A 20,763-nucleotide genomic window follows, 5' to 3' on the forward strand; every position below is an offset into this window, starting at 1 on the left:
GCTGTATTGCCAAGCTTTGAACAATGAATTAGACACCCCATTAGATAATGTGGCCTAAATTGGATTTTCATTGGACAGTATGACCCTATCAGTGGAAGACCGATGCTCATCCTGGAAAGAAAAGTATTGAGATTGTTATAAAGAATTACTTGATGGTGCAGCCAAGCAACTTTGTCACTTGCAGAAGAATTTGAATGATGGATGATTCAACAGAACAGCGATAACTCTGTCCACTGACAGAAAAGTCGGGGGGAAGGGGGGCAATCCTGTCTCAGCCTCTTATGGGAGCTCAGACCCAATTTTACGTGCAGGAGGCAATTAACTGCCTGCGATTTGGACTCTTGTCCCTTTATGGGATGAGGTCCCAACAACAACAACTAGTGCTGGTCAACAAAGGGTGGCAGCTTTCCAGTGCCAACAGCACCACAGAGAATGGTGCCACTGCTGGATTGCAAACAGGCAAGACCAGCAACAATAGAGGAGGCCCTGGAACCCAGGTGAAGTGGGATTGGGCTCATCAGGGCCATTCATCGAGGGTGGGGGCTGTTGGTGAGAACAACATGTGGGTCCCCATGGTGCCCGGATAGGCAAGCAGTCCCCTTAAAAGCCTGGGATATTGTGAAATATGGGAAAAATTGTTGCAGCCTTTACAGTAGCTTTTAAGTACTTTATAAACAGGGGGCCTTTAGAAAGGTTCGAAGGGATAAAACAGTAACTTTGGAGACAAGAACTGAAGCCTGTAAGCATGTGATGGATCACCAGAGCACCAAGTTTGATACTGGAAGTGTTGCTGTGTGAGGTTACTTTTCTCACAATTCAGCAACACGTCTGTATGCAGTGCATCTGGCAGTAAGCAGCCACTCACAAAACACATCCATGCTTTCAACACTTAACAGATAAAGTGCGTACAGCAAAATTTGTTTGCATGGCCACTTACTCGCATACAGGATTTGTTGCAAGGTAACCACTAGGTTACCATCAAAGACCCTCTACCAGAGGAAATGCTGCATTGTGGTTACATTAAGCAGCCATCCTATGCTGCTATTGTTGTTAATGAGAGTGATACACTTGCTGACCAATGTATCATTTACTGGCTGGATTCAAAAGTGTGATAAATTGGCCACTATGTGTAACCAACACCTTAGCCTTGAAGGAGGGAGAGATAATATGTTGACGGGCGGCCTTAACTCATCTCTCCTGTCACCCTCACCTCCAAGAATAAATGTGAAGAGCTCACAGATATCTTTGTCACTAATACTGAGACCATCTAATAAGTTGCCCCGACACTTCTCTCCCTTCCTCTAGTCCACTGGGCTTCTAAAGTTACCCCAACTCACCCTAGCTCTGAATTCTCATCTTTTCTCTAGTTTCTCTCCTATCGCCCCTCATGCTCCCTCGAGCTTATCTTGTCATGAGACCCACCTCCTGTTCCCTCAGTCCCATTCCCAATAAACTGCTGACCACCCAGATGTCCCTCCTGGTGTCCATATTGAAGCCAATATTGAAAATTCTTCTCTCTCTTCAAGTGTTGCCCCCCTCTTCTTTAAAGCTACTGTCGACATCTCTCTCCTCATAAAAAACCCTTGACCCTGAGATAAGATTCTAATCCTCTTTCCGCATCTAGTGGTACATTAAGGCAGACTTTTGTCTGTGTACATAGTTAGTAATCCCTGGATGGTTGTTCAGTCTGTTACCAGAGGCTTATAGCTTGAGGGGCGCCTCTGCACATAAAGCATGGCTGACCAGGAGTCTCTCCTGCCCTTATTGCCATTCATTGACGTGTTGGAAAGATTTGCAAATTGATACTCAACCTGCTTGTACTTTCCTTGGTCATCAAATCCTGGGGTGGGACTCGAACCCGGAACTTCTGGCTCAGAAGCATGGATGCACCACAAGATCCCCTGAGATAAGATACTGACTATATATTCATGACATCACCAAAATTGCCTAACATTACCCGGCTCTGTACTTGCCTCAGCTCTTATGGTTGAATTTTCCTGGTCTCATAGAGGTGGGTTACATGGGACCAGAAAATTGTAAAAATGTGTGTCAAGTTGGTTACCTGGCATGTTCTTCCCTCTGAACAAACTGAATGCAGCAGGGACAACCCGTCTTTTCCAATTAGGCCCATTATTGGATTAAATGGGGAGGATCTTCCCATTGGCATGATAGCATAAATCCATCAATAGTATCTATGAGATGAGCAGAAGACTCAGTAATTTTGAAAAGGACAAAATCCTGGAATTTTCTTAGAGTGGCCTCAATGACACCTTTGAATTGAGTTTCTTGAGAAAGAGGTGAGAAGAAATGAAAAGCACCAGCAACTCTCAAAGGGACTGTAACTTTTTCATTTTCTACATTTTTAAAGGCTGTTGAAAACATTAATGGAAAATGACCACTTGAGGGTTAATAGCAACATCCGGTAACAATCTATTAGCATTTAAAATGCCTTTAAGCATTTGGATCATTTGTTTCAGATGTTCCAAGGACTGCTTAGGGCACAATAAGTGCCTGTCAAAATAAATCAGATTGACAGTAAATGAAGAGCATGGGCAAACAATATTGCATTTTAACTCTCTGGCGGGAATGATAAAGTGTAGACATTTTAGCAGTTGTTTTTTGTACCTTTTTAGTTTGTTTTTTAACTTCTACATTTTAAGTCACATTTACATTTATTCTATGTTACTGTCTCCTTAGAGGATAGTAGTTCAGAATGTCTATGGAGGAAATGGTCTTGGCACTTATCTCCAAGAGTACAGGTTAACCACAGGCTTCTTGCAGCATACCATGTTCTTTTGTGTCATTGGCAGATGGGTGTGCCAGGGTTTGTAGATACAGTTAGCAGGATAATGACTCTGACTCTGGAGCCTTGTGATTTCTATGGCATGCCTTGTACCACTTACCCACAGAATTTAGAAGGATACTTCATCACTAATTTGTACTTGACCTGCTGACTGCTGGGAACGCCTCACTTCAATGTTTTATACGTTTTGGAGCAAATATGAAAAATGTAAGATATCCTTCGTCATTTCTCTTTTTCTCTCAGCTCTTCTCATCATGTTAAAGTCCTATAAATATGTTTTAGGGTTAAATGATAAAAAAAACCAACATATTGCCACCTAAGGTCTAACAGTTGTTGCAGTTAAATGTTGACAGTTTATAGTGACATTGCCATAAATAACGTTTTTAAAATTTATTTATTAGTCTTATTAATGTAAGGCTACTTGTGAGACTAATAAATAAATTTTAAAAAGTAGCCTTACATTAATACTGCAATGAAGTTACTGTGAAAATCCCCTAGTTGCCACACTCCAGTGCCTGTCCAGGTACACTGAGGGCGAATTTAGCATGGCCAATACACCTAACCAGCACGTCTTTCAGACTGTGGGAGGAAACTGGAGCACCCAGACGAAACCCATGCAGACACAGGGAGAAAGTGCAGACTCCGCACAGACAGTGACCCAAGCCAGGAATCAAACCCAGGTCCCTGGCGCTGTGTGACAGCAGTGCTAACAATTGTGCCACCGTGCCACTCCCTAAATGTAGCTTAACATACAATGACTTGCATTTATATAGTGCCTTTAAGGTAACAAAATGTTCCAAGACACCACACTAACATTAGCAAGCAAGATTTAACACTAAGCCACATTGGAAGATAGAGACAATTGGTCAAAGGCATGGGCAAATAGGTAGGTATTAGGGAGCCTCAAAAAAGAACAGAGAGAGAAAGCGAGGTGACTAATTCTAGGGATAGAATTGCAGAACTGAGGAGTGAGGCAGTTCAAGGCCAATGATGGAGTGATTAAAATCAGGGATGTGCAAGAGATCATGAGTTGCATTTACATGCTTGCACCAGGTGTGTTTCTGGCAGATGGTCTTCCACTGCCATGTTACCAACCCTCCTGTTTCCCAGCCTGTCTCTAATGGATTGGCAAAATTCCAGCTGCATTTATGGCTTTGATCATCCCATTATTTAAATGGAGCAAATATTATGCTTATCCAATCACGTATGTCAAACTAGGAACATGACAAATCAGAGAGAGTGGAGGGTTGAAAAAGGTGATGATAATGGGATTCAAACTTTGGGGGTTGCCCTTTGCAAATTAGGGGGCTAGCCCATCTAAGATGGGGCACCACCCTCAACTTTCTTCTAAATTCCCACAGCCTGAATGAGAGGATCAGGCAGCAGAGTGGAGTTGAGGTCACAGTCAGTTCAGTCAAGTGCTTATTGAATGGCAGAGCAGGCTCAAGGGATGGAATGGCCTACCCCTGCTCCTATTCCTTAGATTTTTTTGATATCGCCCAGGGCAGCGTGTAGGTGAGATGTAGGAGTGTGCCGAGGATGATCCTAGGGGGCGCCAGAGTTATTGTTGTGAGAGCAGGAAGAGAAACCATTGCAGATTATTCTGTGATTGAATACATGAGAAAGGAACTATGTGAGGGCAGGCCATCCTACTGGATGATGGAGCTGTGGCATTAAAGGAAAATCAAAGGCTGCAGAGATGTTGAGAAGAATGATGAGGGAACGTTTAACATAATCACAATCACCCAGGCTATCATTTGTGACTTTGATAAGAGTTATTTCAGTGCTGTGATAAGGCTTGAGATTTTTAGTGCATTTTGAAATGAAACATTGCAATCCACTAGCAATTTTATTGTATATTAGATGTTGTCACTATAGCCCCGACAGCAATTGTGAAATATTACCGCAAGCAAAGCAGCATTATCCTGAATTATGATAATGAGAAATTTCTATACCATTGTAAATGCAACATTAAAAATAATCTTTCTAAGAAAGTTCAGTTCCTGAATTCATTTCCTGCAGATTAGTTTTGGTGATCTATTTTCAATTACTCTTGGCCTGCCCTGACAACCACATCTCAAATTTCAAGAAATTACTCCACTAAGATGTCATGGGGCTTTTTCTTTTATATTATTTACATTAGATCAAGTTACACTCACTATGTCCAGTAGTTTGATAGTGATTGCACAGTACATCTGGATGGATACAATAATCTGCTGATTTCCATCAGTTATTTTGAAATGATACTAGCAACTGAGGGTAGAATTTCTGAGCTCTCGCACATGATGAGCAATGTTAAATCTCCTTTCATTTGGTTTGTGGACAGCTCAAACCAAAGAAACATAGAGTGATACAGCAGAGAAGAAGGCCAGTTCATTATGCCCATGCTGGCTTGTTGGTGGAACTAGTCAATCAATTCTGCTCCCCTGCTTTTCCCCATAGAACTGTAACATTCCCCCTACAAATATTCATTCAATTCACTTTCGAATGTTATCAATTTCCACCACCTGTTCCAAATCATAACAGCTCACAGTGTAAAAATTGTTTCTTCATCTGCCAATCAACTTAAATATGTGTCCTTTGATTTCTGACGCTCCTGCGACTGAATAAAGTTTCTCCGTATTTATTCTACCAACACCCTTCACAGTTTTCAACAGCTCTATTAAATCTCCCTTAACGTTCTCTTAGGGTTGAGAATAACCCCAGCATTTCTCATCTGTCCACATAACTGAAGTCCCTCGTTCTCGATACTATTCAAGTAAATCCCTTTTGCCCTCTCTGAGGCACTGACATCCTTCCGAAAGGGCAGGACTCTAATTTAGTATAGTATTCCAACAGAAATCTCAGAACTTGTTAAATTTAAGTTTATTTATTAGTGTCACGCGTAGGTTTACATTAACACTGCAATGAAGTTACTGTGAAAATCCCCTTGTCGCCACACTCTGGTGCCTGTTCAGGTCCACTGAGGGAGAATTTAGCATGGCAAACACAGCTAACCAGCACGTCTTTCAGACTGTGGGAGGAAACCAGTGCACCCGGAGGAAACCCATGCAGACACAGGGAGAACATGCAGGTTCCACACAGACAGTGACCCAAGCTGGGAATTGAACCCAAGTCCCTGGCGCTGTGAGGCAGCAGTGCTAACCACTCTGCCGCCCAATCTACCCTCAATTGACAATTGACCTTTGACCTATATTAGATATAGGTCCTTTACCAACAGTAATTTGCAATCTCACTTTGGCAAAAGTGGCTGCAACATTTCAAAGGTGCAAATGGCAGTTTTTCCATTCACAGATGACAAAAGAAAAAAAAGGCCTTAATTCCCCACTATGAAGTTGCAGAATTGGAAGATGTTTTGAGGCACTTATGCCTGAGCCAAGGGACAATGTCTTCTCAGAAAATGCACTCACAACCTATTTCAGAACCAAGGTAGAATAGGTGAAGCAATTGTCTTCAAACGTATCACACAAAAAGCAAACAAAATAATTGACTAATATTGCACACAATTGAGAAAACTAACAACCAAATGTGACTTTGGTGAACTTGAGTATGTTGAATGTGAAATCAAAACATAGATAATAAAAGGCTCACTCATTCGTTAACTATGCCAAAGAGCACTCGAGAAAGACAAATCCAAGGAAAGTTGAAGCCATTGCATGTGCTGTGGATCCTATAAATACGCAGCAAGTCTGGAGTCTTCTGGGACGCAGCACATACTTTTACCACTTCATCCTGATCTCACTACATTATCTGACCCCCTATATGATCTGACAAAAGTGACCACCAAGTGGAAATGGACTAAATCACATCAACAGGCTGTACACCAGGTCAAGCAATGATTGTCAGTGTTAGAGTGGGCCATGGATGTATTATGGTTAACAAAATGAAGTGTTACTAACCAGAATGAAAAGCAAAAGAGAAAATGCTGGAAAATCTCAGCAAGTCTGGCAGCATCTGTAAAGAGAGAAAAGAGCTGACGTTTTGAGTCCAGGCGACCCTTTGTCAAAGCTTTTATGTAAAGCATCAAGGTGTTTAATTGACTTGACCACATTCCTATAGAGACTCAGTTACTAAAGACACAGTCATAGATCATTAAACTTGCCTAGCAGGACCTCTTATTTCAGCACACAGGGAGGTGCTTTGTGAGACTGCTAGCAGTACAAACAAGTCAGAGATAAGGATGTCCTGAGAAGAGAGATTCATTGTGAAGGCTCAGGGATGGTTGATATCATGCCTGGTAAATGTCTTGGGATGGTCTAGAGCTGTCCATAAGCTGATCATACAACCCCATCATGCCTGATTATATATATTAGATATAGGTCCAATGAAATTAGTAATCAATAACCATCATAATTGGATTGTGTCCAGCTGGAATAGGCTGAGTAAATGTATGAGCCTTGACGATTTTCTTTGTTCGGTGAAGAGGCAACATGGTGAGCCCATTTGCTGTCTTCTTGCTGGTGTAAAATAAACTGTTTGATGATTGGAACAGAGTGTTGAGTGATTCTTCCAGACTTGTTCACACTCACATCAGCAAGTTGTACAAACACCTATTTCAACGCCTAGAAAAGTTAGCTGTGGATTCAAACCCAATAGCTTAGGTCCATCCTGTTGCAGAAAGACAAGTTAGGTAATCAATCCATCAATCGCTGTAATGGCAAGCAGATCTCCTATTGGTATGAAAGCGAGATTGAAGTAATAACTAATTATTAAGCTTTTTCAAGACCCCACATAAAAGCCATCCACTCAAATCAGGTATTGGATATTCAAACTACAAGAGTTTGAGCTCCATGTTGAGTATCAGCCAGACAAGCTCATCCCAGCAGCATCCTTTACCAACAGTCAACCCGACTAGTCATGAGGAAGAGGTTGCCAAACACCATACTAACGACATAAGCCTAAATACCATGTCAACGTCACTGAAACTAGCTGACATTAAAGTGGTAACAAAACAAGATGAAGTATTGTAACTATCTATGATGGCGATGGAATCGGGGCACTGGAAAGGTGAGATGGAGAGAACATCTACAAACAAAATTTCTCATACACCACAAAGTCTTCAGACTGATTGAAATGAACTCACCATTACAACCACATCAGATCTCATGTTACAAGTAAATGGATTGTCATTCTGCAACATTGAGGGAATGTGTTGTCAATATCACACATGAAGTTCAGCAGGGAATTGGCAAAACCAAACAACTCCTCAGGGAGAAGGTACAGCTCCCAGGAACTGACCTCACGGCAGAGTACAAAATCAATCAGTGTTTGCCATGTCTAACCATAATGTCAAATCTTTGTGATCTTCTCAAGATGTCAGAACTACCTGAGGATCCTGGGTTAAAGTTACTGCTAATGTCACAGATTTGCCCATTGGTGATTATCAGTCGGTTATCATTGTTGACTACAGCAATTCCCTGGGTCATGGAAATAATTAGATCAACTTTAATGAAAGCAGTCATTCCAAAGCCTTGCCGGATTTTTGCCAAGTTTGGAAACTCTCAAACACTGAGATGTCGGCAACGTTGAGTTCAGTAAATTTGCAAACTATCTCTCTTTGTTTATCATCCTATTGGCCAAAAGCAAACGGGGAAGTTGAGGGATTTATAAGTAATTTGAAAAATGTGATATGCAGAGCTGCAACTGAGAGCAAATCATGGTGTGGTGAACCATTGTTGGTTACCACCAGGAGTGCTGAGCCATGGTTTGGCCAGTACTATGAGTCTGTAGATATGTTACTGTTGGGGTTAGGGTTGGGCTGTTCTACCTGTTAATATAGTCCTATGGTACACCCCAGTTGGCTCCGCCTTCTGGGAGAGGTATAAAGGTCGCTGCTCTGCCTGGTGACCCTTTAGTCTGGGATTGTATATTGTACATAGTAGCTCCGTTATTGTTGGCAATAAAAGCCTTTATTTCCCGGGTACATCCTGCCTCCTGTGTGATTTATTGCGCATCAATTTTATTGCCAACAAGAAATTTTTTTTTTTGACGAAAAAAATCCAAAGAAAACCATGGAGCAAATGCTGAAACCCGAACGGCTTACGTTGGATCCACATGCGGCGGGAGCATCGAACACTTTCGACCACTGGTTGAAGTGTTTCCAAGATTACCTCGACGCCTCCACAGCGGTCCACAACGATGCCGACAGACTCCGGGTCCTCCACGGGAGGGTAAGCGACGCTGTATACTTAGCGATCTGTGAGGCCCAAGACTACAAAGGGGCCCTCGAGCTTCTCAAAAAGCGATACAACAAACCGCCGAATGAGATCCATGCTCGACACCTTCTAGCCACTCGACGGCGGCAGCCCGGCGAAACGACGGAACAGTACCTGTGTGAACTTCAGCAGCTAGCCAGAGCCTGCAACTGCAAGCCAGTGTCGGCGGCCCAGTACATGAGCGACCTAGTTCGAGATGCGTTCGTGGCGGGAATCGGCTCGTCGTACATCCGCCTTCAGCTGCTGGAGCAAGGTAACCTCGACCTCACTAAAACCGTAGAGTTAGCTGACGCTCTAGAAACGGCCTCCAAAAGTCTGGAGATGTACCCCGACGACCGCGTGGGGACATTGTGGCAAGTGCAGCCGCAGACTCCATTTTATTCAGCGGGTTCGAAAAACTGCGCGATTGCGTTTCCAGCCTCGGACCTGACGACGGCAGCAGCTCCAGGTGGCCCGCAGTGTTACTTCTGTGGGGGGGTGAAACACCCTCGGCAGCGATGTCCAGCTAAAGCGGTATTGTGCTCCGCCTGTGGCAAGAAGGGACATTATTCCAAAGTATGCCGGACCAAACCACCGTCCAAACACAGCAGTGCGGCGTGTGACTCCCCGGAGCCGGCCTCCTTGTCTTCTGCGTCTTCGAGGTCTTCCACCACGTGCGATTCCAGGGCGTCGCCATTCCTAACGACCGAGTCGCAAGACACGTGCGACCTACAGGAGTCGCCGGTTTTGGCGCCATCGACCACGTGCGACCTATGGGGGCAGCCATTTTGGTCGGCACCGACCGCAAATGACCAGCAGGGGCCGTCATCAACTATCTCAGCTGCCTGCAGTTGCACCCACGATCCAACGGTGGCGTCAATCATCCTGGACCAGGCCAAGCCTCACAGACTCGACAAGTCCATGATGGACATACAGGTAAACGGACGCCAGATTTATTGTTTGTTTGACAGCGGGAGCACGGAGAGCTTCATTCACCCTGACACCGTGAAGCGGTGCGGTCTCCAGATTCGGACTGTCAAGCAGACAATTTCGATGGCGTCAAGGTCCCGGTCTGTCACCATGCTAGGGAGCTGTGTGGTCAACCTGACGGTGCAGGGCACGGTTTATGAGAACTTCAGGCTCCTTGTGTTACCGCACCTTTGCGCGCCGATACTCCTAGGACTAGATTTTATGGTCCACCTGAAGAGTGTAACCCTGCAGTACGATGGGCCACTCCCTCCGCTTTCAGTGGGAGCTCTGCAGCCTCTAAATTGCCCAACGCGCTCCACATGTAGTCTCTCGACGCTCAGGATTACCACACCCTCCCTATTCCAGAATCTCGTGCCAGGCTGCAAGCCCATCGCAACAAAGAGCAGGCGTTACAGCGCTGAGGACCGGATCTTCATTCGATCTGAAGTTCAGCGGCTCCTCAAGGAAGGGATCATCCAACCTAGCGCTAGTCCATGGAGAGCGCAAGTCGTGGTGGTTAAGAATGTGAACAAACCCCGGATGGTCATAGACTATAGTCAGACCATTAACAGATACACGCAGCTGGATGCGTATCCCCTCCCGCGCATATTTGACATGGTCAATCAGATTGCGCAGTACCGGGTGTTCTCCACCATCGATTTAAAATCTGCTTACCACCAACTCCCCATTCGCCCAGAGGACCGACAATACACGGCCTTTGAGGCGGATGGTCGCCTGTACCACTTTTTAAGGGTTCCCTTTGGTGTCACGAATGGGGTCTCGGTCTTCCAGCATGCTATGGACCGAATGGTGGACCAGAACGGGCTGCGGGCTACCTTCTCGTACCTGGATAACATCACCATCTGCGGCCATGACCAGCAGGACCACAATGCCAACCTTCTTAGATTCTTACGCACTGCAACTCGCCTGAATCTGACCTACAACAGGGAGAAGTGTGTATTTCGCATGCGCCGCCTAGCTATCCTCGGATACGTGGTGGAAAACGGGGTCCTTGGCCCTGACCCAGACCGCATGCGTCCCCTCCTCGAACTCCCCCTGCCCACTAGCATCAAAGCACTGAGAAGATGCTTAGGCTTCTTCTCATACTATGCACAGTGGGTTCCCAATTACGCGGACAAAGCCCGTCCGCTCATCAAGTCTACCTCCTTCCCCTAACAACAGAGGCTCGCTTAGCCTTTGCAGGAATAAAAGCCGACATCGCAAAAGCCACGATGCACGCTATTGATGAGTCCATCCCCTTCCAGGTGGAGAGTGATGCATCTGATTTCGCCCTGGCGACCACACTTAACCAGGCGGGCAGAATGTTTTCATTCCCTAGGAAGTCTTCCTCTGGGACCTCATTACCGTCTTGGTTGACGTACTCAGGACCTGTCTTCCTGCGGTGGCATGTTAGGACCCGCAAGTCCGACCCTTTGGTTGAACAGGTCTACCTCCTCCACGCCAACCCTCAATATGCCTATGTGGCCTATCCTGACGGGCGAGAGGACACGGTCTCGATTCGAGATCTGGCGCCGGCAGGGGGCTTGGAAACCCCAGTCACTCCCACACCCCCAGTTAGGGACCCCCCGACCATTATCTCTCCTCCTGACACGGCGCGGGCAGTATCAGGACCACCACTTAACCCTCTTACTCCCGTGTACAGCTTGCCTGAGTCCAGGAGATTGTCGCCAACTCGAGGCGTGCTCGAGTCCAGCGGATTGTCACCACCTCGTGGTCTACTGGCCCGTGAGGAACTGGAGGAGTCACTGGACACCGCCTTGGAGAGAAGGTCACCGCGAATGCCTGAACCGGCGTCATCGCCGGTGTTGAGGAGGTCGCAGCGACGGTGCGGTCCCCCAAACCGTTTGAACTTATAGACAGATGAACAGTTGTTCTGCTTTTTTGTGCCCCGCCGGCCTTTGTTTTAAAAGGAGGGGTGAATGTGGTGAACCATTGTTGGTTACCACCAGGAGTGCTGAGCCATGGTTTGGCCAGTGCTATGAGTCTGTAGATATGTTACTGTTGGGGTTAGGGTTGGTCTGTTCTACCTGTTAATATAGTCCTATGGTACACCCCAGTTGGCTCCGCCTTCTGGGAGAGGTATAAAGGTCACTGCTCTGCCTGGTGACCCTTTAGTCTGGGATTGTATATTGTATATAGTAGTTCCGTTATTGTTGACAATAAAAGCCTTTATTTCCCGGGTACATCCTGCCTCCCGTGTGATTTATCGCGCATCACATGGAAGAAAGGATTGTACTGTTTCCTTTTCATTGCTCATTCAACTACTGGAAAGCCTCCTGCCACACACATCTTTGCTCCTCCAATGTTCGCGCATCTTCCTGAGCTACACAGAGCCAATGTGCAACAAATACATGAACATGATCGAGAACAGTAGGATCGAATGAAAGTAAATTCAGAGCAAAATATGGAAGTTAGAGCTACACAATGAACGACAGGATGTAAAGTTCTTATGAAATGTGATGTTCATGCTAGAAAGCAAACAACTCCCTATGACATCCAACCATTTCTTATGACCCACACAAAATGATTACTAATCACTTCTAAGCTATGGTTCTCAAATCATCACAGGAATTCATTCTTCAAAGCATTGAAAATACCATTTGTAAGCATTGAATCCAATTTCAACACTGGTATCTCAGATGAAGAATTTGAATTACATGAGATAACAGCTGATGAGAGACAATAAAAACAATACTTTTCACTGTAAGTTAATACATGTGATAATAATAAATCAAATTTAAAAAAAGAATGTTCACCATTCTTAAGCGATACATTGTGAAGTGAACTATTTAAAATTTATTTCATTGTATATGACTTAGTGCATTGTTAAATTATATTAATACAGAAGTTTGCATATCTAATAATGTGAAGCTGAATATTCAAGTTATGCTTAAGTTTATTGTTTACACTTTGAGATAAACCAATGAAAGATGCTATACTTCTCAGTTACTAAGAAGGATAGGAATATAATCTATTGAAAATTGCATTGTGCGTCTTGTCCACTTAAGGTTACCATACACATATACCAGCAGAGGGAGCCTGTTAAAATAATCCGTGTTTTAATTGATGTCAAAGCTGCAGCATTTCAAGAATACTTTTTTTCTCATCCTTACTTGGAAAGTTGGCCATTTGAGAGCTGAGAGAACAGGACATAATAAGAAGTCTCACAACACCAGGTTAAAGTGCAAAAGGTTTATTTGGAATCATGAGCTTTCTGAGTGCTGCTCCTTCATCACGTGAGTCACCTGATGAAGGAGCAGCGCTCCGAAAGAATGTGATTCAAATTAAACCTGTTGGACTTTAACCTGGTGTTGTGAGACTTCTTACTGTGCCCACCCCAGTCCAACGCCGGCATCTCCACATCCGAACAGGACATGGCAGGGAAATGGTTCTTGCCCACCTAAACACAATGTCCAGTCCATCATAGTTGATTTTACAGGAATTTTCCCTGAATGTTTGTTGAGCTGATTTCAAGAAGGACATTGGTGTTTATTTGATGGCCCTCCCAGTGAATCTGGAAGATGTGGCAGAGGCAAAAGGTGCTGTTGAAGGTGTCTTGGTGAGTTTCTACAATGCATTTTGTAGATGGTCTCACTGCTGCTCCTGTGCATTGGTGGGTGGAGGGAGTAAATGGGAGTAGATGATGGAGTGAAATTAGATGGGTTGCTTTGTCCTGGATGTTGTTGAGCTTCTTGAGTGTTGTTGTAACACATTCACTGTTGCAGTTTGTTGAAGGCAGAAATTACACAGTTAATCCAGTAGTGAATCTCTGTGTCAATGGTGGCCTTTTGAGTGAGGTAGGTGCTAAAGTATGGAAAGTGCTCAACATATTCCGGAGTCTCTCCTTCGACGTATATGGAAGGTGAAATATTTGGCTGACCAGATATGGGGTGATATATGAGTTTTGTTACAATAGTTACAACTTTCCCGTCTGTCACAATCCACTTCTGTCACATGCCTTTCCTCCCTTCAAAGCTGACACCCATTAACATCCCCTCCCCACCTGCCCCTTCCTGTTATCTGAGCCCCTGTCTTATCCCCTTCAATAATCCATCCAATGAACTGTTCACCTACTGGACTTTCACCTTGGACCTGTCACCCTACCTCATCTCACGCCCCCCTCTGACTGCGAATATTCACACCTATCACCAGTACCCTGAGTTCCCCCCAGGACCTACAATTGACACCAGCAAACCTGCCTTCTAAGACACTGCCCAGCCTTCCACCCCTTTGCCCTTCTCCAGACATTTCCCCTCTCTTCTGTGGACACACATCCCACCATTCCCCCATAAGACTGTTTCCCCTGTCCAGCCTTCACTTCGCCTTTCCCCCCTATTCCACTGCTTTCAGCCTTCACTTGCCTTGCTTGTCCAGCCTTGGTGCAACATTTGTTAACAGCATTCAAGTGAAGTTATGTGAAGTTCTCAAGAAAAAGCAAAATCTACAGACCTCAAAGTTATGGGAGAGGTGATGCTCACCATGTACACACCATTTATATACAGTCGGAAAACTGAGTGTTCTAGATTCTTGCTGGTGGGGAACTTAATTTGGAGAGCAAATTTGGAAGTGGCCTTTTAATGAGGATGCATGAGATGATAATAGATGCAAATTAGCTTGAAGCTCAAACCGCCATTAACCTGCCTTGAAAGCTGGGAGAACACTTGATTCCGCTGTCGGAAAACAGATGTTTTGCCTCCCCCTCCAATTAAATGCCACACCCACCACAATTCCCGCTGTTGCCGAGAGCAAAACATTTTTCCCATTGGATCTGAAAATTTCCCCAACATCAAAATTAGGCTGACTGTCCTGTAGCACTGGATTTATCCCTCCTTTTTTAGACAGAGATGTCACATTGCAATGGCAGTGGGGAGGCTTTGGCCTAGTGGTATTATCGCTAGACCCAATTAATCCAGAAACTCAGCTAATGTCCTGGGGACCTGGGTTCGAATCTTGCCACAGCAGTTGGTGGAATTTGAATTCAATAAAAAATATCTGGAATTAAGAGTCTCCTGATGACCATGAAACCATTGTCGATTGTCGGAAAAACCCATCTGGTTCACTAATGTCCTTTAGGGAAGGAAATCTGCCGTCCTAACCTGGTCTGACCTACATGTGACTCCAGAGCCAAAGCAATGTGGTTGACTCTCAACTGCCCTCTGAAATGGTCAGCAAGCCACTCAGTTTCAAGGGCAACTCGGGATGGGTAATAAATGCTGACCAGCCAGCAGTGCACATGTCCCACGAATGACTAAAAATAAAAAATTATTCTGTCCTCTGTCAGTACCTGCATATTGAAGGGCAATCTAGAGATTGAGGTCAGAACTTTCTACTTTACCAAAATTTAACCTTTAAGTTTCTCCCCTTTATTTTTTTTAGTCATATCTAATATTGCCACTATCTCCTCCTTTACTGCTGCATTGACAGCACCTTCTTCGCTAGTGAAGACAGATGCAAAATACTAATTTAGTACTTCAGCCATTTCACCACATGAATATTTCCTTTTCGGTACCTAATCCATCCAACTCTTCCTTTGACTACACTTTTATCATTTCTATATTTTAGAAGACCTTCGGGTTCACTTTCTTATTAGCTTTTAATCTATTCTCATACTCTCTCTTTGACCATCGTATTTTAGATCTCTGTAGTTCCTGCCTTCAACATGGTGTTCACTGCATTATTAACCTTACACTTATACACTTTCTTTTTCTGTCTAACTTTATCCTTTATATAGAATCATAGAAACCCTACAGTGCAGAAGGAGGCCATTCGGCCCATCGAGTCTGCACCGACCACAATCCCACCCAGGCCCTACCCCCACATATTTACCCGCTAATCCCTCTAACCTACGCATCTCAGGGGCAATTTTTAACCTGGCCAATCAACCTAACCCGCACATCTTTGGACTGTGGGAGGAAACCGGAGCACCCGGAGGAAACCCACGCAGACACGAGGAGAATGTGCAAACTCCACACAGACAGTGACCCGAGCCAGGAATCGAACCCGGGACCCTGGAGCTGTGAAGCAGCAATGCTAACCACTGTGCTACCGTGCCGCCCCATCTCTAGCCATCCAGGGAGCTTTGTCTTTAAATGATTTTCTCTGTGGGAATACATCTTCTCTGTTACCTCCTCTCCTCTTTGAAGGGCTGTCATTGTTCAGTTCTCACTTTGCCTGCCAATTTTTGATTCCAGACAACCTCAGCTAGATTGATTTTGAACTAATCGAGTTCCTCTAAGTATTTCTGCACTTGATTATATCATGTCCTTTTCCATATAAATTCAAAATCTAATCATATAATGATCATTGTTCCCTAAATGCTACATTTGCTCCACATCATTCACCAGAATTAGATCCATCACTGCTTCCTCCTTCGTCAGGCTGGATACACAATGATTAAGAAACTTCTCGCAATTTCCCAGTTCCTGCTTGCTGTATGTGAGGTACTTGGGAAATCCACCTTTAAAATCAATATTTTCCACACTTGCCTCCCCTTCTTACTCAGGGGTATGGGCTTATCTTATTGTAGAGTTTCATCGGAACTAGCAGCCTTCCAGCCCCTCACTTTGATGACGATTGTTCATTCATGAGCCTGTTCTTCGCATTAACCAAATGTGTATTTATACCATTTTAACCACCCAAGGACCATCTAAATCAAGATCAGCTAAATCAATACAGACCAGATATCAAACTTGGAATCTTCCTGCACTGTACATTTAGTATCACATTTTTGTGTTTGTCCACTGAACTATGAGGAGAATCCAAGGTGATTTAATATGGCAATATTTTATCTTTCTTCAGTATAAACCAACATCATTATTTGAAGACTATGGCATGGTATTTCTGTGCTGTAATTCAAGTTCCATATTAAATCAAACTTACCCAATTCTTGGGTATTTTCCTTTCTGAAAGAAAAGAAAAAATAATTAGTATACCCTTGGTTATGAAAGGCTGATTTTCATCTCAATCTTGTTCAAGGCATTGTTTTAAACTTAATACATATTGCATTTGAGAGACTGATTTAAACAAAACCAAATGGTTCACAATATAGTTTTGGACCAAACACACCAGCATAAATACTAACCATAAGAACAACAATTTCAATGACATAGCTTTATAACATAGCAAAATGAACCAAGCTGCTTTCTGGTGGGTATCAGATCCAAGCAACCACAGGAACTGGAGGGGAGCTGGTCAAAAGTATCGCTCAAGTAATTGGTTTTAAAGAGCCTATCGGCGGTGGGAAAAGGTGGAGCAAAATGAAGAGCTTTATGAAGCAAGTTCCAAAATGAAGCTTGTTACCTGAAGGCTTTGTCACTGGTGGAAGATTTGGTGAAAGGTGTAATATGGTGTCAGCAGAGTTGGAAGTGCAGAGATATGTATGGAAATGTGGGAGGACATTGTAAAGGCCGGGAACATAGAAGCACTTGAAACCAAAGATCAAGGTCTGAAATTGATGAACCGAGGGTCAGGGGGCCAATGGAAAACTTGTCCAATGTTTCTTTTCATTCTTGGGATGTGGTCGGCGCTGGCAAAGCCATTTTGTTGGCCATCCCTAATTCCCCTTGAACTGAATGGTTTTCTAAGCCATTTCAGAGGGCATTTAAATCACATTGCTGTTGGTCTGGAACCACAAGTAGGCCAGATTTAGTAAGGATGACAGATTTCCTTCCCTAAAGCACAATAGTGAATCTGATGGGTTATTATGATAATCAACAATGCTTTTCTGGTCATCATGAGGCTTTCCAGTATTTTACTGAATTCAAATTTTGAATCAGAGCATTAATCTGGGTCTCTGGATTGCTAGTCCAATGACACTGCCACTACACCACCGTCTTGTTGCTGAGTAACAACTTACAGGTGGAGAGTGGGACCAAAGCATACTGGGGATAATCATGTGGATGAAGGAAAGTGAACTATTGCAGGAGGCATACAAGTGACATTGGGACAGATAGGCTGAAACCATGGGAGTGGAGTGGCCCAAAGAAGAGGCAACTGAGGAAGGTGGTGTGGTCAATCATGGCTACAGGGATTATAAGGAGAATGGGGAGGGATAATAATTGTGCATTCTCAAATCTGTGGGTAATATGGAAAGGATTTCAGCAGGAATTGGTAAAAGGAGGTCATTTCATAGTTCATGAAAATATTCAAATTCTGTTTTCATTGGCACTATTTTTATAATGATTTCAGGAAACACCTGTAGAATGGTGTCACTGAGAAATCAACCTTTGGTTCATCATGGTTGCTCAAGGAACGGCTGACTGGCACAGGATGAAAGCAGCATGGTTATTGTCATGATAACGGGTATTCACCAACACAATGTTTTATACATGGTTGAACACCAGTTGTGCATTAAGGAAGTGGAACCTCTTGCAGTTGTGGTACATCCCTATTAGTAAATGGTGCCTACAGAGCCAGTTGTCTGGAGTTGTTGATTCCCACAATTCATTGAGAATCCCACTGCCCTGGCATTGTCATGTGGCCACTCCTCCTGCTTCTAACAAGTTAGAGAGAAAGCTATGCACCTATTGAGTACTGTGCCTCTGTTCTCTCACTGATGAGGTGGCAAACTGTGATATTTTGGCAATATCTGTAGCTGCCCAAGGATCTTGAGGTATAGTAATTGAGGGTAACAGTGATCTGAACAGCCATTGGCAGTACCATCCTTGCCCTGCTGCCTGGCTGCATGTCCATTTGGAGGAGGTTGCACAGTTCAGTGATTAACTACTTGGTGAATTCCACACACCTCAGACACTGTTCCTCACTGATGTGGAGATATGAATGCTCTCTGAAGGCCCTAGATGTGTATGGCCTTCCCTTGAAAGCCACCTCCCCTTCCCTCTGTGCACAGTTTCCCCTCTCTGCTGCCTGTGCTCCATTTCCCGGTTGTGCTGCAATACACAAGGGATTGTAACTATAGCCCCCATTAGTGAAAGCAGGCTTTCAAACTCAGTAAACTCCTTGGGAAAGTCCAACACTACCTCCTGAATCCAACAAATGATGAGAGCTTCATCTATGATATCGTATACAATACATCCACTAAATCTAAGTCAAAATCACCTCATCTGACAAGGGAAGGGGGGGGGGGGGGCGCTCAACACACATTCAGCTGTGTGTGCTCAAGAGAGGGTGTTAACAGAATCTGCGAGATCCGAAATGATGGTTGAGTGCACATCAGCGTTAGAGGCTGTTTATCATTTGGATCAGCATGAATATGGTGCACCCACACACCAGAAATAGCTAGAAGCATTTCAGCCACCTTTTTCTGATGCCTGGACTTTGGTAGTGTTGGTACCAGTAGCACTACAGAGCCAAAAGTGGCAGCCATGTTCTCTTGTCTCTGCTCACTAAAATCTTTCAACTCAGAGGCAGGGACACTCCAGACATCAAAATATGTATGTATATGATGGTATGAATCAAGGTTCACTACTTTTTTATCATTTATTACTATAATAAATTATAATTATATAATTAGAGAGAGCATATTGGGGATATATTTTCATCTTTTTCTAAAGTTGTTTTATTAAAACACGTTATTCGTCATGTCTGATGCTGCTGGTTTTGTATTCACCATGAACAATGAGAATTGTCAGTCAGGGTACACAATTCAAAAAGTTGTTTGTCACATTTCTGAAGCAGTTAATGATTGCTCAATTCATTAAACAACAATCCAGCTGTGAAAAGCATAAACACTATCAGTTTTAGAAATGACTGTATAAATCTTTACAAACCCTAGTCAGTGCTGCTCCTGACCTAATCTCATCATGAGCAAAAGTCAAGTTAATAAAGAGGAAGCATTTACTGCAGGTCCTCCACAAAATCTCCACATTTCTTTACAATAATTAATTGATGCGAAATATGCTTTCTTTCATGACTTTTTTGATTGACTGAATCATACTTTTAGATGAAATTTGTGGCTAAGATTTGCAGAAGCTGTTCAACCCGGAGGGGAGGAGGGAGCTTTAACAGATAAACGTCTTGGAATATTTAGCGAAAGAGACAAAGGTCTTAAAATTGGGGTGTAACCAATAAGCAGACATTCTTTAAAGCTATACTTCACTTTGATGCATGCCAAGTTAGAACATAGTGGCCCGCTCAGCACTATGCTGCCGGCCTCTTGGGCGGGAATAGGCCCCACCCCCTACTTTTCAGCGTGAATCTCTCCGAGGTACTCGACATTGCACAGTAAAGGAGATTCATTCAGTTAAGTATTCCCAAAACACAGGCGAGACATTCTCCCATTTTCCCACCCATTGGACACCTAGTTTCGTTTTGGGAGAATCCCAGCCACTCACTCTGCCAACTTCCATCTTTAGCTACAGAGCCTCAGCGACTTCCCTCACATAACAGTGGGTGTCAAACGGGGAGATGTTGAATACATTGCTTCTTATAGCCTGAAAGGAGTCTGATGCAAAATAAATTCATAACCATGCTCACCCTACATGTGTAAGATTGGACTGAGCCCTTCTTAATGAAGTGGAGACATTGCACACACTTTTCCTTGTTTAGGCTGCAGTAGGAGAATTGCTTCCTGAACATGCTAGACAGATGGTTTCCTGCTGACAAAGCAACTTCCCCTCTTCCTTTGCCCTGTTTGTCATCCTCTGTGTCATCTATGGTTATTCTCCCTATTGTGCTACAGTGAGTTAAAAACTATAGCATCAATAACTGGGAGAAAGTGTTCTGAGGAGAAGTCAGAACAAAGGCCTTCACCACATGCTACACTGCTTCTTGTAGACTTCAGCAACTTTAAACAGCAATACAAATCATCAAACACCT

General features: G+C 43.9%; 1 protein-coding gene across 1 annotated transcript in view; it reads right to left on the reverse strand.

Moving 5' to 3' along the window:
• The window catches only part of LOC144506430 (uncharacterized), a 51,126-nt gene that overhangs the window by 9,255 nt on the left and 21,108 nt on the right, over positions 1-20,763 (reverse strand). Inside the window, exon 2 of the mRNA XM_078232544.1 lies at positions 16,867-16,889. Coding sequence (XP_078088670.1) covers positions 16,867-16,889 — 23 coding nt within the window. The remainder of the gene's footprint in view (positions 1-16,866; positions 16,890-20,763) is intronic.

This window comes from Mustelus asterias, chromosome 17 (genome assembly GCF_964213995.1).
Source record: "Mustelus asterias chromosome 17, sMusAst1.hap1.1, whole genome shotgun sequence".
NCBI lineage: Eukaryota > Metazoa > Chordata > Chondrichthyes > Carcharhiniformes > Triakidae > Mustelus > Mustelus asterias.